This window comes from Solanum verrucosum, unplaced genomic scaffold, assembly GCF_900185275.1.
Source record: "Solanum verrucosum unplaced genomic scaffold, falcon-dt-bn FXZP01000163.1, whole genome shotgun sequence".
Lineage (NCBI taxonomy): Eukaryota > Viridiplantae > Streptophyta > Magnoliopsida > Solanales > Solanaceae > Solanum > Solanum verrucosum.
The window spans coordinates 696,535-718,245 of NW_026020379.1; the positions used below are offsets into that span (position 1 = coordinate 696,535).

At 37.5% G+C, this 21,711-nt stretch overlaps 2 protein-coding genes across 3 annotated transcripts; one reads left to right on the forward strand and one right to left on the reverse strand.

Annotated features, from left to right (window-relative positions):
- The first annotated feature begins 329 nt into the window (after nt 1-329).
- On the forward strand, nt 330-9,300 carry LOC125839007 (uncharacterized). Its single transcript, XM_049518005.1, has 6 exons — nt 330-392; nt 484-546; nt 651-698; nt 791-844; nt 8,839-8,896; nt 9,103-9,300. Exons 1-6 carry the CDS (start codon nt 330-332, stop codon nt 9,144-9,146), a joined length of 330 nt encoding a protein of 109 aa, XP_049373962.1. The 3' UTR covers nt 9,147-9,300.
- A 2,063-nt stretch (nt 9,301-11,363) lies between these two features.
- Nucleotides 11,364-21,315, reverse strand: LOC125838917 (uncharacterized). 2 transcript variants are annotated; one of them, XM_049517918.1, is made up of 12 exons: nt 21,182-21,314; nt 20,580-20,959; nt 20,368-20,466; nt 20,000-20,211; nt 17,888-18,081; nt 17,676-17,781; nt 16,301-16,608; nt 14,950-15,363; nt 14,353-14,434; nt 13,510-14,244; nt 12,736-13,347; nt 11,364-11,812 (listed from the first exon to the last, which is right to left on the reverse strand). In XM_049517918.1, exons 2-12 carry the CDS (start codon nt 20,630-20,632, stop codon nt 11,658-11,660), a joined length of 2,970 nt encoding a protein of 989 aa, XP_049373875.1. In that variant the 5' UTR covers nt 20,633-20,959; nt 21,182-21,314; the 3' UTR covers nt 11,364-11,657. The 2 variants fall into 2 exon arrangements, with proteins under 2 accessions (XP_049373875.1, XP_049373874.1); XM_049517917.1 differs by having other exon boundaries at nt 12,736-14,244; nt 21,182-21,315.
- Between the last annotated feature and the right edge of the window lie 396 nt (nt 21,316-21,711).

A 21,711-nucleotide genomic window follows, 5' to 3' on the forward strand; every position in this document is an offset into this window, starting at 1 on the left:
TGCTTTTGGCGAATAGAGGAATTGGAATTATTCAATCAACTGTATCTAGCTTATTTTTAATGCCTTTCTTTCATTTTACATTTTCCCTATATGAGTTCCATTAGTTGCCATGTTTTGTTCACTGTTGTTTTTCCTTTTCATTACTAATTTGTTTTGCTTCACTTGAGCCGAGGGTATTTCAGAAACGACCTCTCTACCTCCACGAGGTAGGGGTAAGGTGTGTGTACACTCTATCCTTTCTAGACCCCACTTTGTGGGATTTCACTGGGTATGTTGTTGTTTACCTGGCAATTGCAGCTGTAAACTAGGTCATTAGAAGTTTGTAAGTGATGGGGGATGTCAAAGACCAAATAGAAGGAGCAGAAAATTCAATGCCATCTTCCAAACAGGAAGTTGCGTTCACATTAAGATTTTTGCTTATCGTTTTATATTTAAATTGTAATACAGAGCTTTGGATATATATTTACCATTTTGTTATTACAGGAGGAAGTTGTTAAAAATAAATATGGAGGAATCATGCCAAAGAAACCACTTCTAATCTCTAAGGTAGTGGACCAAGTGGCATTACCATGCTACATTGCCTGTGCTTTGAATGTCCACAGTGTTTGGTCAAGTTCTCTCTGTTTGAAGTAACCCGTATTTGCTGTCAGGATCACGAGCGTGCTTATTTTGATTCTGCTGATTGGGTTCTTGGAAAGGTACTGGTCCACTTTATAGTCTCACAATTTTGTTACAGTCGATGCTTATATTATGGTTATCACCTAACCCTTAATATGGTTAATGATCACAGCAAGGCGTAGAGAAGCCTAAAGGGCCACTTGAGGCACTTCAGCCAAAGTTGCAGGTATTACGTCAATTCCATTACACCTCTTTTCGCATAGAGTTGCTTTTGTTAACCATTCTTTAGCCATTCTGCTGCAAATTTGAGCCCTTAAAGTACATTGTTTGGTAGGGTTTTTTTTTTGGGGGGTTGGTCAATGCTACATGGCATCGCTTCGTCAAACGATGAAGTAATGACATTGTCTCCTGAAGTTAATGTTCCAGTAATTGTTTTCCCTTACCTGATTTACTGAGGAATTTGGATTAAATACTAGTAGCAAATTCAAATATCATTTGGAACTCTTCTTTTAAAGTCCTGCTGCCATTCCATTTGTCTAGCCAAAATAAGGTGTTGTCTCCATTACCTACCTGTATCCTCACGTTATGATACGCTTCTTGTCCAAGATTCATAGTGCCCAATTGCAGCCACAGGAGAAAGACAATCTTTGATTTTTATTTTTTTTTATTTTTTTGATGACAAGGGAAACCCGCAGCCGCTACCCCTTGGGTGCGCATAGGGGGTTTTACCGCTCCTATGCAATAGCTCGCAAACCACATAGGAGAGGTAACCCAAACTAGGCAAGCCCGGTGCAACGAGCTCGACCCAGAAGGTAAACACCTTGCTTTCGCTGGCAATGAGTTTTGAACTTGAGACCTCCAGAAAGGAAGTCCCAAGCCCAAACCAGTGGGCCACCCCGAAGGGTAATCTTTGAATTTCCTATTGTAAAAATCATTGAGATAAAAAATTTGCTATAGCATGCATGAACGCATAGTATGTGAGTATTTTACTGCAAAAAGTAAAGAAAAAAAGTTTTAGTTTTAGATAGTAATGCATGGCAAAACAAATGTTACCTTTAGAACACGGATAGAAGCAGTAGAATCTATTAAAGACAGATAAAATTTGGGGGGCAAAAGTGGTGCAGAAGCTTGAGGCTTAAGGATGAATACCCAGTATTGTATAGGGTTTCATGCTAAAGGGAATTATCTGTCAATAAGTTAGCGGGACGCAAGGGGATGAAACTTTTTGGGATTTGAGGTTTATGAGGAATTTCTAGGACTGGAAGGTGACCAAGCTTCAGAGATTGCTAAATTTACTCCAAAAGCAATGTGAGTCAGTTGACAGACCTGATGCTTTGAGTAGGAGTTGGGGAATGACTTAAGTGTTTTCTGTCAAGTCCTTCTATGAGAAGCTTCTGGTGTACGTGGAGGTTATTTTTCCATATTGTGCGGTATGGATACCAAAGGTGCTGAGGAAGATGTGCTTCTTCACGTGGTTAGCTACTAGAGGGGTGATTTTGACGGCAGATAACCTTAGGAATCGAAAGGTTGTGTTTCCTATGTAAGGAGACTGGTGAGGATATGTATCATATTTTGTTACTTTGCAAATTAGTCACGAGGTTATGAGAGGATATATTTACATGGTCTGGCGTCACTTGGATAATTCCTAAATCTGTGAAGGAGTTGATGTTCAGTTGAAAGAATGGAGCTAGGAGAAAAATACACAAGGCATGGAATGTTGCTCCTCTAGCTCTTATGTGGGTCATTTGGACAGGGAGAAATATGAGAGCTTTTGAACGAGTGGAGATGAACTCTGCTCAATTGAGGAGTAGTCTCCGATCCCTTATTTTCTTTTGATGCATATAGAGGATTGGGTGTCTTTTGGAGAGAATCATATTCTGTAGGTCTCTCTTTTTTGGTATATCTTTTGTATACAGCCAAGTGACCTTGTTATTATCAATGAAAACCTTACTTGATAAAAAAAAAAAAGACGAGAGGAAAAACCTCTTTTAAATGATTTTAATACGTTTGTAGAAGCAATAGATTATGCTAGAGGAATTTTAGGTCCAAATTTCTTCATGCCTTGTAAAGTTCTTGAATCAAGACATTGGAATACATAATTCAAGTACGTAAGTTTGAACTAGTATAGACTCCGAGTTCTCCATATCCTTAAAAAATGGATGAGGCGGGTCTCTATTCCCTCGTGAATACAATCAGTTTTACTATATCAGGTTTAGATGCAGTTAGTCTGGTACAAACAATAGCTGATAAAGACAGCAAATTTGTTAATGGCTGAAATGTTGCCTAAAACTGTAAATCAGACTCCTGAAGTCAAAGACCAACTCAAGGAGAGCCATTGAGAGGAGACACATAATTTTGAGAAAATGATAAGTGAAAATAAAAAATATAACTGAACAGACAGTGAAATTTCTTTTTGACAACGAATAAACATGTGAAGCAAGTAGAATGGCAGAAAGAAAGAGCAACCTTACAAAATTCAAAAGAAGATAATACAGACAGATTCAGATATGGGCGATCATAATATGGAGATGAGGAATTCCGAAATGAGCTTGATTCAGTGGCTTTGCACAACTTAGACACGTGAATAAAGTAACGAGTAGGTGAGTAGGTGTCTGGTTGGCAGATTCTGCGGTGGTGATGAAGTACCCACTCGATGTATGTTAGGAGGTGGGCTCAGCAAATTTGGAAGGGCATCCCAAACACTCAGGTTTACGACATGAATGGGACCCAATTCCTATTCGAGTTCCAGTCAAGGAATTCGGCAGAACATACTCTTATGGGAGAATGGTGGAGTCAGGGAGTAAAACTGAAGCTAGATTGGTGGTTGCTGACCAAAGGAGCCCTCCCAGAAGACACAAGGTTTGATTGGTTTCGGGTTAGAGTTCTAGGTCTTCCACTTCAGCTTTGGAGCAAAGAGGTTATGAAGATGATAGGGAAAGTATGTGGGGGTTTGTTGGAGAATAAAGAAGAAACATAATTGAAAAATCATCTGAGATGGGCTTGTATTAGGGTTAGAGGTCCCAAAGAAAAGATCCCTTCGTTGATCGAAGTCTCTGACGGCGGTCTCATCTGCAAACTCTCAGTATGGGTTGAAGCGCCAGAGGCCTACAGGAGAAAAGAGGTGGATGATAGTCCTTCTCGAGGTGTCACTATTGCAGCAGAGACAAAAAGGGCTAACGTTGTTGTATTGGGGAGGTTAAACTTGAGTATATATGGAAAAGGGAAAGATATGACAATCAGGAGTTGATTGTTGTCGCACTGGGAGGTAGACTGAACCAGCCCCGTTGTGGTCTATGCTGAGCCGAGACCTTCACAAATTGATGATAGCCTAGATATAGCAGACATACCTAAAAAGCAAACTCATGGGCTCAATAAAATATGATCAAACTAGGTAAACAATTTGGAGCCAGTTTCAAGAGGTGTGAGAAAGAGTTTGCTTATGAAACTAGATCAAAGGAGAGAGAAAGAGGAGTTGAAACAGGTTAAGTCTAATACCAACGACAACAATTATGCAATTTCAGAAGAGGCTAGGAACCTGATTTTTTATATGAAATTGAAGGATGGGAAACCTTGGTCCAGAGGGAGAAATCTAACACTTTCAGCAATGAAAGCAAAAATGATCTCTTGGAATGTTAGGGGCTTAATATTGAGTGTAAACGGGATCTTGTCAGAAATCTAATTCACCAATGGGGGGCATATGTCTATGTTTTAGTGGAGACTAAGATAGAAAGGCCGGTAGATAGTATCTTGCAAAGCATTTGGAGTAATAAATGGGTTAGGGAAATGCATAAGGAGGCAGTGGGAAGTAGGGGGGAATTTTGATTCTTTGGTATAAAAGAGTGGACTTATGAATTGATGGAGAGTGGCTCTAGTGTATTACAAGCAAATTCCAAGGGTTAATGAAGATCTTACTTGAATCCTCTGTACAGTATATGCTGATTACAACAGAGAGATAAGAAGAGTGTAATGGGATGAGTTGACTGCTGTTAGAAGCTCTCTCAATGGGCCTGAGGTTGTCTGTAGGGACTTTAATGTCATCAAGTATCCCATAGAATGAACACACTATTATAGGAGTAATGGGGCAATGGCAGAATTTTCATCCTGCATTGAAGAGCTTGAACTGTTAGACCCTCTTTTATTTGGAGGGTCTTTTACTTGGAGAAGAGGCGACAACCACAGAATTACTTCCATGATAGAAAGGTTTCTTCATTGTGAATAATGGGAGCAAAACTTTCTACACATTAAGCAAATCTTACTACCAAAACTCGGGTCAGATCATAACCCAATCTTGCAGACTTGTGGAAATTGGGAGCTGAAAAAAATCATATTGTAAATTTGAAACATAGTAGATGGAAGTTGAGGGATTCAAAGAGAGTGCTACTGGGTAGTGGAGATGATTCTCTGTAAAGGGAAGGCCTGGCTATGTTTTGGCTGATAAACTAAAAATGCTAAAAGGAAAGTTGAACGAGTGGAGTAAGAACAACAAAGGGAACTTGAAATAGAGAAAGGAGGACATTCTAAACCAATTCTCTAGTTGGGAAGCAATTCAAGAACAGAGAAACCTCTCTAATGATGAACTACTCTAGAAAACACACTTAAATTATGGAATTTGAGCAAGTGGCAAAGAATGAAAAGAGAGCCTGGAAATAGAGATCTACGGTACAATGGTTGAAGCATGGAGACACGCATACCAACTATAGCCATAGAATTGTTGCAGCTCATAATTATGGATTTTAGCTTTTAACTTTAAGTCACTTAAAATAAGCCAATCCAAACACACCCTAAATAGGTAACTTATTTAGTTAACTTGTGAGTAGCTTAAATACATTGATCTCTTGGAAATTGAAAGGAATTCAATTACTGACCCTGGTGAAATCAAGATGGCAATCCAGAATTTTTATCAGAATCCATACAAGGACCCTGAAATGTGGAGATCTGAGTTTCAATTGCATAATAGTCCAATCATCTCAAATGAAGAACAGATCTAGTTGCCGAGACCATTTGAAGAGGAGAGTTGAGTGTATCAAACTCTTATGTTAAGGAGATGGCCCCTGGGCCAGATGGGTATCCTATGAGCTTCTCTCTATCCTTCTAGAATTAGTAAAGTAAGATATCATAAACACTATTCAGTACTTTCACTCACATCAGGTCTTTGAAAAAAGCTTCAATGCTACTTTCATAGCATTGATTCCCAAGAAGATAGGGGCTTTGGAACTGAAGGACTTCAGAGTTCAGACCAATCAATTTGGTTGGTGGAGTGTATAAGATTATTGCAAAGCTATTGGCAGAAAGGTTGAAAAAAGTATTGAACAAACTTGTAAACAAGCATCAAATGGCATTTATTGAAGAGAAGCAAATTATGGATGCAATTCTCATAGCCAGTGAATGTGTGGATTCTAGGCTGAAAGGGGAAGAGGTTGGTCTTATGTGTAAATTAGACATAAAGAAAGCTTATGGTCATGTAAACTGGGAATTCCTTGTGAGCATCCTTAGATTTATGGGATTTGGGAACAAATGGTTGAACTAGATTAGTTTTTGTGTTAAGACTATAAGGTTCTACATCCTCATTAACGGAGAGCCTACAGTTTTCTTTCAATCAGACTTAGACAAGATGACCCCTTGTCTCCCTTTCTCTTCATTATGGCAATGGAAGGATTTGATAGCATGATGAGAATTGTTGTAAGCAACAGGTGGATTAGAGGGTTTCAAATTGGTGGCATGAATGGGAAGATATGGAGATCAGTCACTTGTTGTATGCAGATGACAGACTAATCTTTGTGAGCCAAAGCTTGAGCAGATATGTCACATTAGAGTGATGCTACTGGTATTTGAAGCAACAACAGGTTTGCAGGTCAACTGGGATAAAAGCAGCCTCTTTCCTATCAAAGAGGTAACTCAGATTCAGAAATTGGCAAATATTCTAGGCTGTAGAGTGGGGAATATGCCAACCACTTATCTTGGTATGCCATTGGGAAGCAAACACCAAGCAGAGGAATCTGGGATGGGATAGTGGAGAAAACAAAGAAAAAGCTAGCTAGGTAGAAAACACAATACTTATCACTTGGGGCCTTGGGGTAGACTTATCTAATAAATTCTGTTTTAGATTCTCTTCCTACTTATGTGATATCACTGTTCCGTATATCATCCAAAGTTGTTAAAAAAATTGGACTCATTGAGGAGAAATTTTCTATGGCAAAGATGCAAAGAAGGGAAGGGGTACTGCTTGGTAAAGTGGCAAACTGTTTCACTTAGCAAGAAGGGTGGATTGGGCAACAGAAACCCAAGATTACAGGGTAAAAGCCTACTGATGAAGTGGCTTGGAGTTTAGAGATATAATGGTGAGGAGCAAGCTTTACGGAAGGAGGTAACTAAAGCAAAGCTTAGGGAGGCAAGTTCTTGGTGTACAGAGACAGTCACTGATCTTTATGGAGTAGGTGTTTGGAAAACCATTAGGGCCTTGTGGCCTATGATGGAGCCAAATCTTAACCTAAAGGTTGGTGGAAATGGTAACAAGATTAAATTTTGAAAGGAAGACGGGATAGACCATTCTCCCTTTATAGAGTCTTTTCCAGATTTGTTCAACATTTGCAACAATCCAGAGGCTAGAGTAGGTGAATGCTGGTCCCCTCAAGGGTGGCATCTATCATTTCAGAAGTTTTCTAAATGATTGAGAAGTGGAAAATGCGGCTTCATTACTGGGGAACTTGAGGGGTTCAGTGGCTTTACAACATATTCAGATAGAATTATTTGGAAGCATGAGAAAGATGGTTGAAACACTCTGTCAAGAGTGCTTACAAAAGAGAAATTTTTAATCTTAATGGGAGGCAGCAGTATCAATGGGATTATATCAAAATCCTACCAAGGTGAAATGCTTTACTTGGTCGGTAGTGAAGAGGGTTTGCCTCACTCAGAAAGCGCTACAAAAGAAAGGAAAGGTTTGGCATGTGAAAAAGGGATGCACAGATGCCTCAATAAGGAGGTGTGAGAAGTTGGATATGGTGGGTATGAGGAGAGTAGAGGTAGAGGTAGGTCGAAGAAGTACTGGACGAAGATGATTAGATAGGACATGACCCTAGATATGAGGATTATGGTAGAATATTAAAAGGTAGTCAAGCGTTGTCTAGTTTCCCTTATTAGTATTATTATTTATTATTATTACTCACATACTATCTTGTTCTTCGATTTTATTATTACTTGTTGTTTTCTTTACTTTAGTTATCGTCTTATGTGTTGTTATTGTTCTCTTCTCCATTACGTTCAGCAAGACTAGACTGCCTCACTGTTGTATTTCCCTTTTTATACTTGATTTTACTATGCTTACTTGAGGAGTGTCTATCGGAAACAACTTTTTTTTTTTTGATAAAGGTAACATTTGTATATCAATCATCAGCTCAAAGCTGGTATCCAAAAATTTACAGCATATCCTCCCTCCACACGTGTGTCGGGCATAAACAAAAGATAAAGAAAAGAAAGAAGAAAAAAGAGAACTATCCCTACATCCTCCTTTCACCTTTATAAGGACCCTAGAATGTCTACAATAGCCACAGGGTCATCTATATACTCTGAACTACACCAATAGCAAAAAGTGATAATGCAGTTCTTTTTAATCTTGTGCAGAGGGCTGCTCTTGTTATCAAAATTCCTAGAATTCCTTTCTTTCCATATGGTCCACCAAATAACAGCTGGGACAATTTTCCATCTACTCGTCTGTGCTGCCACTGCCCTCCATATTCCAGCTTTCTAGAGCCTGTCCTGTTCTCCCTGGAACAGTCCAACTTATACCTCTGAAGCTAGTAAACAAATTCCACAACTTCTCCCTTCACAAGGTAGGGGTAAGGCAGTGTAAACACCACGTTCCCCAGCCCCGCTTGTAGGACTACATTGAGTATGTTGTTGTTTGTTTCGATTTTCATAAGAAACAAGTGTATCTTCTACATAAAGCTAGTATGTATATAGAAGATATCTATACCTGATGTTAGAGAGGCCTTGACAATGTAGAGCATGGTTGTTAACATGTTATATTTGGCGTCAGGCTCTAACAACTGTTCAATATTTATTTTGTTTTTGAATTTTGGATGTATAAAATGTAATTCATTGCAACTTATGATGGATGAGGAGCGACATGACCTCCATGTAGACCGTGTTTGATTCTACAAGTGTTTACCATTTGCTTTGTGAGCGTTATCATTCTGACATTTCTTCTGAATTTTCTTAATTTAGCCAACACAGCAACAATCCCGATACCGCAAGTCTCCTTGTGCTCCATTCTTGGGTGAAGGTATTTTTCTTTCTGTTCTCCCCCTTCAATTTGATCCTTGAAATTAACTTAATCTTTCGAGAAGTATGGACATGATTCGAGGATTTACAACAAAGTTTTAAGGGCTAGAGAAGGTTGTGTAACTGTCAAATTCGACTTACTGTTAATTTTTCATGATCCATCAACGAAGCGTTGTAAGACTTACTGTCTTTATCTCCCTCTTCTAGATGGAAATAATGCCCCATCTGAGGATGCTACTGCAAATGAATGAGCAGGTGATTCTCTAGCTTGTGATGTTCTTTGTTATATACATGTATGTGCAATTTCTGTTCAGGATTAAGAAAACAATATTAAGGATATAGAGGTGTTTTCATCTTTATTTGAGGCAACCAAATGAGTATTTGTTGGCTGGTTGATGTGTTGTAACATTAACTCTAAGAATCGCTATTGCAAGTCTATCGAAGCCTACGCTAGTTTATTGATTATTGAAAAGTAAACGCTCGGCCCTTCCTGCTACTACTTACTATTACTACGTAGATAGAGTCCTTCAAAGCGCTTTATCCTCTCCTTACTTAGCTTCAAGGTCTTTGATGCAGAATAATAGAGGTGCGTGCAAATTGTACAAAAATCAACATAAAAAGATTTTTTACACTAATAATCCCAATGCAAACCAAATCAAGCTCTTATGAAAAACAAAACAAACAAATGGAGCTAGGAGTTTTTAAGCGATAAATTTGTGAGGAGTAAGTCAGTAACTCTCAAGTGAAATTTAAGGACAAGCTATACATAACCCCAAAAATATGAAAATATGAACTTTTGCCTTCGCAATTTTTTTTTCCGACGTTGGAGGTATTTCTGGTCATTTTCTTGTAACTTAAAATGTTAAAGGACAAAAATTATAGACCACCACATTGAGGGACAAAAATTGAAGATCACCCTAAAAAAGGACATTTATGTGATTTGTCATTTCAAACTTGAAATAATGTTTTAAGAAATATAAATTATGAAAAAGTTTAAGAGTAACTTACGAGTTATAATAAATATTTTAAACAAAATATTTCTATAATTTATATATAAATTTAATATCGATTAAACTTTTTTTACTCCTTAGTTAATATTAAATCAAATTAATTATGTCAGAAAAATTCAATACAAAACCACTAGTCAAATTGTTTCTTGATTTATTGATTTGGTGTGGTTTGCTGGTTTCTTTTGAACACCTCTACCAAAAAGCCTAATTTCAGTTTTATCTAATTAAGAATTATCCAAAGAGCTCAGTTACAAAAAATTAAATTAAATAAAATAGATTCCATCCTATAACTTTGCAATATAAATAAAAAAAAACATTTTAAATTATCATTAGTTTTATATTGAGAAGATACAAATTTCTAAAAGTGAAATGCAGAATGTTTGGGTAAAAGGATCCCTCGTAGCAAATCTTTTCCTTGCGGGGTACGTCTTTGTTTTTGAATTTAAAAATCAAAACACAAATATAAGCAAACAAAAAATAGTGTGACAAAATATTTACAACTAATTGAAAAGTAAAAAAGTGCAGTTAAACTAAAGGTGGATCTGGCTTATGTCTTCATCATCATCAAAACCCAACACCATAACATCATGTAATCAAAATTTCATTATCAGAATCAATATAATAGTAAAGATTCATTTTTTTATCTAGGCAATTGTTTTGCTTTATCTTAGAAGATGAAAAAAATTGGCTCATGCTGCTAATTTGATTAAATGAAGTGATGTCTAGTTACTGATGGCAATATGATACTTCTGGTTTTATACATGGGAATCTTACAAACTCCTGTCTAATCTAATTTTAGTTAGTATATTATATAGCAGAAGAGAATGGGATCTCATACACACTAGAGTGTGAAAAAGTAGGAAATGGGTTGAATAAACTCTCCCCATGGAACCGGGAAAATAACAATGAAGGTTACTTTGTACGTCGAATAAAAATAATAATCCCGGAATTATTTTATCCCATGATTTGTACTAAAATATTGAGATTACTATATACTAATCTCAATTATCCCAAAATGAATATGCATGCCACACACAGATCTAATGTTCACAGGGTACCCTCTTTAGTCTTTTCCATATAAAAGGTGGGATAAAATAATCTCATTGGATATCCTTGTTTATCCCATCCCTCTTACCAAACATTTAGGAAGGAGGGTACCTTGTGTACATGTGAAACACTAGACCTTTGCGTGTGGCATGCATATTCATTTTGGGATAATACGAGATCAGAAATACAATAGTCAAATTGATGCTATACACGAATCTGCAAAGGGACCAACAAGGGTTGGGTGGAGTTGGGTGGAGTACTTCCTCATCCTTAGTGAGAGGTCTCGAGTACGAGTCCCTCTGCATACGAAGTCGCTTTTGTTAGGGAGCACTTGGAGCGTGAATCTGGATTCGGGGGTATCAGACACCAAATGTGAAACCAAAAAATAAAATAAAAAATGCAAGGGGAACATCAGAAGAAGGGGCATATGAAGGGCCAAATAATTGAACCATGCATGCACAAGATGAGACCCTAAACCCTACCAAGTACAAGAAAATAAAATCTAAAATTACACCACTTCCCATGAGTCTATATGCTTGCCCCTCGTGCAAAAAAGCAGAAGGCCAACATGGTTTCCAATTCTTTGGTTCGATGGTAAAGGCAATACAACATGGTAAAGTTGTAACAGCGGATTCTTAGTCAAACTGGGAAAAGAAAACACGGTACCCAGTTGCAAATATTGCTACCGACTCGCTCCCTGATCAACTATCTGTATCGCAATCCCATGTCAAGCTCGTGATTGTACATCCCCTGGACATTGCCACCAGCAAAAGGGTGGATCTGCTTAGGAGCCCCAAGTTGCCTCTCAGCAAGCCTTTGCATTGCCTCAGGATGATTGTTTCTGCTGTTGATATCTGGATCTGAGTGAAACAAATAAAAAATTTAATGAATAAGTTTTACCCAGCTAGTTAAACATCAGCAGAAAATGCATCCTCAACCAGAAAAGTATCAGTGTATCACACCAATAAAAGGAACAACAGCACAGTGGCCTACTTAGAATGAATGATATGCACGTCTTTTTTGGTATTGCCAGTTTCCCAGGGTCCATTAATTATCTAACAGCAGAAGTCTTGACATGTACCATCGAGAAGAATACTAGGGCTGGAAAAGAGCATGCTTCACTATCCCAAGCCTCAAAGGCCAAATTCATAAGCAAAGGAGGAATAAAAAGGTCACCGACTTGCTTCAGAAAAATATATTTCCCAACCTATCACAATTTTGAGGAAAAGCTAAAGGTGATAACAGAATATTCAACATTTGGTCATGTTTAATCCTCATTTCGACCTGACGTCACTCAACAAAAAACAGGAGAATATTATATAAAGATGAATCCCAAGCAGCCCCTTGTAATTCTAAAATGTAGTGAAATTCATTATAATCTGCATGGTGACAGTAACCAGCACAGCAACTTAAAACTGCAGAATCGCTGCATACACGAGGGGACAGGGAAGAGTATAATGAAAGATGCACGTGCTTTCTTATATCATGGTAGAAAAACTAAGGAACAAGTAGAGGCCACAGTTGAGCTGAAATCTGTACTTTTAAGTTTCAGCAAGATCAGAAAGAGAAACCTCATTTTGAGGTGTAATCTAGCAAGAAAGGTGCACGCGTGCTTTCTTTCAATATCATGATGGAAAAACTGAGGAAGAAGTAGAAAACATTGAAGAAATGAAATCTATGCATTAAATTCAGCAAGATAAGAAAAGAGCAACTTCTTTTTGAGGTTTTAATCTCTAAAATATCATCACAGACAGCTGCAGAAAGGGGACATTTAAGCTTTTACCTGGCATTTGCACAGTACGGCCACTAATGTTGACTTGGTGTGGCACAAAAGGGAAAGCTTGAACTCTGTTAACTTCCTGCATATTGTTAGCTGCTTGATTACTGAGATGTGAAGGAACCTGTGCGCCCCTTAGACGGTCATGTAGCAGATGAGGGTTATTTCCAGCCATCTGCATCTGCTGCAGCATAGGATGGTGAGCAGGGAGATCAAACCCTGTCAGTCCACCATTAGGATGGTGAAATGGAGGTCGATTCATATTTCCAGCAAACTGACGACCGGGAGCTTCATGTAAAGCCATGCTCTCTCGACTATTGAAAATCTGAGGATTTAAATGAGCAGGACCAGAATCCATCGGATGAAATAATGGCCTCCCTTGGCTCATTTGCAAGGGATGAAATTGCAGAGATGATGGTTGAGCAAGACGATGGTGCAATGGCATTTCAGACTGCTCATAGGGAACGCGCGATAAAGGCAGACCTTCTAGACTCATCAAGGACCTTTCATCACTGCCAGACACACTACCAGTTGTCAACTCTCCTTCACTCAAAATTCCTGCAGGCATAACCATTGAGACCTGGGGATTCAAATGATCACGAGCACTAAATAAGTTTTCTGCAGGCAGATGAAATTCAGCAGCCTCACTCTTGGAAACCATTTCACTCTGGTGCCTTGAATTAACTTCATACTGAGAATTTCCAAATCCCAACCAGTTTTGAGGCTTATCCAGCTTGGTTTGATCACTGTAATTCAATGGCAAGAGTCTGTTATCGTTACCACCTCCTTTTGGTCCAATACCATCAATTATGGAAGAAAATAGTCCATCATCAAAACCAGGCAACGATGACTTGCGTGTCTCTGAATCATCAATTAGTCCAGGACCAACTGAGTTCTTCTGAATTGAAACTGGAGCTTGTACAGATTGCAGCTCCTTCATAAAAGCAGATCCAAAAAGGGTTTCAAGTGTAACTGCCTTTCCTGGAGCATGAGAATCCCTGGTAGTTTCCTCCTTAGATCTGTCATGCACAGTAAACTCATCATGTCCATCCCGGGCGTCAGTGCCAATACTGCCCTTCCCTTTCATAGTTGTAAGACCTGGCCCCTTCTGTAATAATGAGAGGAGGTGTTGAGATGCATTGTTGTCCACATTTACCGGTTGTTCTACAGTGTCTAAGTGATTAGTACCATAAACTTGTGAAGTAGGCTGCAGATTAGGTTTCTTTTCACCATACTCTGACAACATTTTATGCTCAAGGTCCTCACAAGTAAGGATCGGCGGGGTGGCCTCCCTTTTACTAGAATCATGCATAGGCTCAGGGACCCCAAGTGGTGTAGAAGGCATATGCAATGTGACCTTACTTGTAGGCTCAGGACTCTGATCGAAAAATTCAGATGGAAAGCTTTTTGAAACGTTTCCATCAAAAGCTTGTGATCTGGATTTATCGCCACCAACAATTAACGCAAGCAAATCATTTGGCCTACTTGACGAGGAGTCTTCTGTTGTCTTCCTATCTACAACGATATTAAATGGGATAAAACAGGTTAAAAAAGAATTGTTAGAACCTCAATAGAAAGAAACTAAAAAGGGAAAAAAACGAAACACCATAAATGGATGAATACCTTCTTCCATAAACCACTGAGCGAACTTCGAAGACTGTATAGCCTTGGAGCCCAACATGTCATTTGGTTTACTATCGTGATTCTGGGGGGAAAGTCAAATGAAGAAAATGAACAACTAGTAGGGAAGTCATAACTGTATTATGAATATTTACTGCTAAATGAAATTAAGAATATTGATGAATATCCAAAACTGGAAAGTAAAAGAAATACAACAGATGACAAGAATTTCAAAGAAAATTAAAAAATATTGGTAATAGTATGTAGTAGTTCGTACATGGGATCTAATCTATGACATTATGTGACTATCTGTTTTGAGATATTACTCTTTTAGAGCAGATTTTTTATTTATTTTTCAGGTAAACTAGTCCAGTACTCTAGTTAGGTGATTTCACTAGTTTTTAAAAAATTGGGATATAAACCATATTTAGAAAAATCACGTTCAAGTTCTAAATATTCTTTGCAAAAAGTATGTTCAAACACAACTTCAACTCCAACTTTAAAAATTCCAAATAAAGTAAATAGTATTTGGTTTTCATGGCCAAACACCCACCAAAGCTAAGAGAGCAGCGAAGCTGATAAAGTGTGCAAAACAATTACCATAACTGGAGCCTCAGAGTCACCAACATTAATTGGTATAACATTTCCAAATATCTTATCCAAGATTGATGCTGAAGGGTCTTGGCTAGACTTAGCAAATTTCCTATCAGATTGCTGGGTACTGTGTTCAATAATTCCAGGCTCATGCAAGGCTTCATGAGCCTCTAAAAGAGTTGATCTCTGATTGAAATGATCTTCCATGCCAAGTATCCTGTCAGAAGTATCTGATCTCACTGGCTGATTAGCAATTTGGTCATTCTTCTTCAAAATTGATGTGTGTGAACTCCTACGTTCAAGTTTATAACTCGAGCTAATTTCTTGCAAGCTCTGTCTCTCTACACTATGAACAGTACCATTTGGGGCAGCATAGGCTTTTACTTCCAATAGGCTTTCTTCGGTATCAGATTGTCCAACCTAACCAGAAGACATGACCAGGAAATCAATAGTTTTTTTTTTTTTTTTTTGATAAAGGTAACATAACCAGGAAATCAATAGTTAACACCAGCGGATTCACAGTGATAGACAGTTGGACAGAGATGCCATCGCATGCAATATCTCAACGGGTGCAACTCAAACTTAAAATTCCATCATCAAACAACTGGATGGTTTACATATAACCACACAGCTACTGCTCTCTATCACGACAAGATTGTTCAATCTTTACTAATTCTAAGAAACTTATCAGCCTAAAATAAATCGAATTGGGACTAAAAGTTAAGCAAACCACATCACGCACTTTCAGCACTGCAAGATTATGAGCCGGTTTACTTATAATGAACAAATATTTCATAGTTCAGTCCAGCTAAGACTTACAAGATTTCCTCATTGTTAATCAAGTCAACATACAAGCAAAAAAAAGATCCTCAGGGAAGATTTTAGTATATACTTCCTCTTTTTCATTTTGTGACATTTCTTTTTAGGTTATTCCAAAAAGATAAAAGACACTTTTTGTATTTGGAAACTATTTAATCGTAACATCATCATTTTACCCTTACTTGTCCATATCCACTTGATCTAATGATTTTTTATTAGGAGAACGAAAGATGAAAGACATGTGGAATTCTTCCCATCTCATTTAATTGTTGGTAGTATGGCAGTTTTGGCACTTTGCATATATTGAGCTTATTTATCAAAAGTTTTCCTTAGCTTCTTAAACTCCACATCCCGTCAAAGCATGATCATATAAACTGGGTATTAATTGACAAAGAACTAAGACGAAATGAAAAATCCTCTCTTATTGTTTCCCCTTTTGCTTATTTCCTTGAAGCCCCATTTTCTTTTTCTTCTTTTTTAATAGAAAAGGACTCGAGCATAATACTCTACCGGAGAAAATTAAGTAAAAAGTAAATACCTCTGTCACGCGTGAATGGCTCAAATTTGAGCCAGAGTTCTTATCCAACACAGTGGTTTTAAAGCCAGGGGGTACACGCGGTCTAGCTGGTGGATTCTGTGAAGGAAAAGAAGTTTTTCCCAGATCACTGTTTGCTGAAGGTTGGGTGGTCATCCCATCTACTTCACTATTTTTTTCCAAAACTGTTCTATCCTCCTTATTATCTTCCAGCTGTACTATAATGTCCTCAGTTTTATGCTTCTCCAGTTTTGACTTCTGCTTCTCTTGAAGAATTTTATGCTGTTCTTTCCTCATCAACTCAAAAGAAGCTGAAAGAAATTCAATCAAAACTCTATCTTCCACAAGCTCATAAAAATACACATGCTAACATGGGATATAGCATCACATCACAAAGAAACGCATGATCTTAGGCCTTATTTATTTTTATTAAGATTAAGACACTTGAATATGAATATTAAAATGTGCATTAAGATTCAGATGTGTGAATCTAAATACACATCTTAATATTAAGATGTTGTATTAAGATTTGAGTGCTAAATAATTAAGACCGTTTGTTTTTTCAACATAATTTTGTTTCAAATTTAATATATATAAAATTTAATAAAATACCAAAGTCATCTAATGCTATATCGACAAATTATTTTTAAGAAATTATATGGCGGTTAATGGTGGTAATGGCTAGCGGTGACGGATGGTAGTGCAGATTGGGGATGGCATTTCTAATGTGGGTAGTAGCTAGTCAGTGGTGATTGTGACTGGCAGTAGTGGTTAATGATGGTAGTTGGTGGTGGTGGCGGCTGATAGTTGTGGTAGATGATAGTGTTAAGTAGTGTTGGTGAAGAATGATAACAGTGATTGGAGATATATAGTGGTGACTGATGGTGGTGATTATCGGTAGAGATAGGTGGTGGTTGTGGGTGGGTGGTGATTGTAAATGGTGGCTAGTGGTGGTGATAGTTAATCGTAGTGATTGGCAAAGGTGGTGGTTGTGGATGGTGGGTGGTGGGTAGTGGTAGTTGATAATGATAGGCATAGTGTCGGCAGTTGATTATAGTGGGTCATGGAGGTATCAATGAATGAATGGTTTGGTTAACTGCCATCTTTGTAAAGAAAATTGAATAACAATCTTAATGATATTAAGACTTTGTTACGGATCTTTATGATTCAGATCTATTCAAACTCATTAAGAGTTCTAACATTAAAAAAAACGCACTTAATGATTAAAACCTCCTTTTTTTACAACGGTAACTACTTAATGATCAAAATCTGAATGATTAAGATGCAAATTTAAAAAACAAACGGACTTAATAATTGAGCTCTAAACAGCTAAGATTGCAACTTTTTCATTAAGTGCAAGCAAATGAGGCTTTAATACCTCTTCTCCTTCTTTCCTCTTCCACTCTATCCTCACTGGTACACTCAACTGAACCAAAAGTCTCGTCATTGATTGCATCAGTGTCTTTTCGAGGGTGAGGTCCTGCCTGAATATGTTACAAGAATCCATTTTATGTTAAGATGTTGTTTAAATAAGAGGACAAGTAATGAAGCATGCCAGAATATTGGAAAGCCGTGATCACCGAAGTTCACCTTATAAGGGCGGGGAGGATGATATGGCTCATTGGTCTTGTTAGATTGATAGTTATTGCTTGCTTGGACCTTAGGTGCAGATGTTCCAGATCCATACGCAGACGGCCTTGGAAATGAACCACTTCCAAGAAGCCCATCATGCTCAGAACTCTGCGAAGTGCGCTGAGCTTGATTGCCATATCTCCTACCAGAATCTGGGTCAAAACTCAAAAGTTATCAACAAAATCTCTCTGAAGAAAAACAAACTATCTTAGTGCCACATACACATGCACACAGAATCAACTAAGAATATAGAGCATATCTGGCAGACAAGACAAGGCATTACACAGCAGAAAATGCACTATATTGCCTATGATGCAAGAGGGGCACTATTTCTGCAATTCAGCCAGCAAATAATGCAAAACACAAGAAGTGGAGCAGAGAAGAACCTTCAAACGGCACTCGAGGTTTTTCTCAGAAGACTAATGACTAATGTGCCTAACCATGAGTGGAACCTACATTCCAATTTGTTTTTTGAAGATAGAATCTAAAGGGAAATAGAGATTCAAGACCCTTGGCAAACAGTTCCTCCAACTATGATCATCACAAATGGACCAAATGTATAATACCCAAAGAAACAAGCATGTGGAAGGTAGCTAACCAGCATCCATGAAACAACTAAAGAATGAGAAGTAAAAGAAAGTCCGGCATAATTTTACCTTGATACTCCTTTCATTGTCAAAAGAAAGAAAGTCAGCATAATATTGATAGAAGTATAATTATTCTAATTGCGTCCAACAGGGATATCTTGAGTTCCCAGTTTGTAAAATGAGAACAACATATAAAGCATGATACTCCTAAGAGATGACCCCTACACAGTTATCCAATCTCATACAAATATCCTGAATGAACACACTTATGTGATTCAAAAAATATGAACATAATAGTACGCATCATAATCAGAAGGAAGTTAACCCTATTTGCAAGGTTCGGGGATGGTCTGATTCATCATCCCTAAACACAGAGGAATGTAAGTTGAAATATGTAAGTTCTTTTTTACAAAAATTAAAATGTGAAAGATATTAACGATAACCAACAGTTTATCTAAAAGCCAAAATAGATCACGGCTATTTGTGAGCAAAAAAAGTGCGAAGGAAATGCTATGTCAGAAAGAGTTAGCTCCACAACAGTGAATTTTCTAGATGCTTACTAGGGAACTAACAAAGTCAACAAAGAACTAAATTATTTAAAATGTCAAATTTACTGCAGCAAGAAAAATGTGGAATCTATGTCTCAACATATAGGTGAGAGGAAGAGTTCCCTTCGAAGCATCTGCTACTTCTTTCAAGCCAAAGACCCCAAAACCTGGAGGCAAGAACAGTCTGACAGATCTTTCTAATAGGCTTCCCTACATTTTTATTTTTATTTTACCCTCCCTAGGAGCTCCCACCCCTTTTGCTCCTTTGGTGACTCGAACTCGCAACCTTCGGGTTGGAAGTGAGGGGTGCTTACCATCCGAGCAACTCCTACATTCCACTGTCCTCAACTTCTGTAGACATTACTAATACCAAAGGGCAAAACCCTTCCATAATTCAGTTGTCACTGGACGGTGTAGAAACAAATGGCAGAAGTCTTCTATGTGTTGTAGACAAAGAAACATGTTCCATATGCAATATCATGGCATTCTAAGCTCAAGATTTTCCAACCAATCAGGCTTCAAGTATGAGTCCAGTTCATTCTCTTTTTCTCACCCTTTTTAAATCAACATTCTCCAAGGAAGTTGCTTCCATCAGCTAAACTTAAGGCAAGCTGCTCCTAAATAATACATCAAGAGCAGCACCAGTAATTCAACCTCCATACTTCAGTGCAAGAAAATCTAATTTTTGCCATCTGTTTGATTAGATACAACTGTTGTCTTCTCCATATGTTTGGACTCACAAAATCACTAAACCTACTCTATCATTATAGGGAGATCCTATAATGATCTCCCTTTTTTTTTCTTTCCTTCGTTTTTTTTCTTTTTAGATAATGCATACAGTACAACTACAGCTGCAGTTCTGAAGCAATCAAGTATAATGAAAAGACTTCTCACACACATAATTAACAATATATATGGAAGAATCTGAGCTGAACCTGAATCCCAATCAGATTGTGCATCGTTATCTCGATCACCCCATCCAGACGAACGGTTGTCCCATCTTCCATAATTGCCTCGTGAATAACTACTGGAATCCCCACGAGTAGGTGGGGATGAACTATAGTCGGTGCGTCTAAACCCTTGCAAAGGTAAGCTGCCAGGTACTCTTTGGCGGTCTTGTATACCATGTGAAGTGTCTTCAAGTTCACTATTTGAGAAAATGCAAATCATCAATACGCTTCACAATATCCAAAAGACACTAGAGAATGTTATGGGAGCTATCCCACTACATTTTGGAAATTATCACTTTACTCCTCTAGTTCCAAGCAACTGCAATACATTTAAGGAAAATTGGCATGCTTACCTCAGGGTCGGCTCATTAAATCCACTAGGTAACTTCTTGCAAATCTCCAGTTGACTTATTGACAACAGAACCTCTCTTGAATATGATTTTCTGGAACACCTGAATCGTTATATATATAGCATTCATATAAAGCTTCAAAACAAATAAAGTCTAAGACAATATAGTGCATGGCTGTAAATCTTGTCAGAAACTGAAAGAAAATTAAGCATTACTTTTGAGTTTCCGAAGCACAATCTGTGGACCCACCATCAGTCTCCAAGCTCATTCTGCAATACCGCGTAAAACAACTCCCAACCCACCAACAAACCCAATATTCTGCACCACTGTCAAATCTGTTTCACCTAAATAGACTTAATACAACATGGCCTCAATCATGATTGGATTCAAACCATCTTATACAACAGATTTCCAAATTAATTCCATGAGAAAACCAAATCAGAATATTCAATTACAAGTTGGTCAAACCAAACCACAAATTATACAACATCAGTACAGTCAGCAGCTATCTAATCCCAAAACCTGCAATTATATACAGCTATGCCCAACACTAACACTGATTGAAACCAAGTTAATTTCCACTTTCTTCCGACACCTGGATTCAACAAACAAACTCAGTTACATCAGATTACACTCCTGACCATGTTCTAACTCAAAACACATTCATTTTCGACAATGGAAACCTAAAATTACCAACAACAAAAGAATTTGTACTCATCGTTTGATACAAACACGTCTAACAAATTCAAGGATTTTCCTTTCCATTTTAAAAATCTCATCTTTAACCAAGTTTAGAAGCTAGGGTTTATATTTCTACCTGGATCAAGAGAGAGTTCAGATATCCATTCATTGCAAATTCGTAGTTTTCGCTTGATCGGCAAAGTTGAATGGAGAATCGATACATATATGTATGTTCGTATATGAAAACAGTATATATCTGTGTTTTCTATATTGAGAAAAGGGGTTCTGGATTTGATATTTTGGGAAATTTTTCAAAATTAATTTCCAAGGCTCTGGTCATTTTCTTTGGAAACATCAATTGGTGAGATAGTTTTCTTTTTTTTATATAGGATATATTTAATTTTTCACGAAATAGATAGATAATTTTTTAATTTGTCATTAAATTTTGTTAAGAGATATTTTAATTAATATTTATATTTATATTTCTTAAACGGGTGAATTCAAGTTAAAAAATGCTCATTAAATGTGATTTGTTGATATGATACATATTGTGAATTTCACTTCGGTAAAGATGTGAAATGAATTATCATAATTTTGTTTTAATTTTTTTTCTTTTTTCTCTTCCGTATAATTATCGAGTAGTAATTGATTTATTGGAATAAGCCT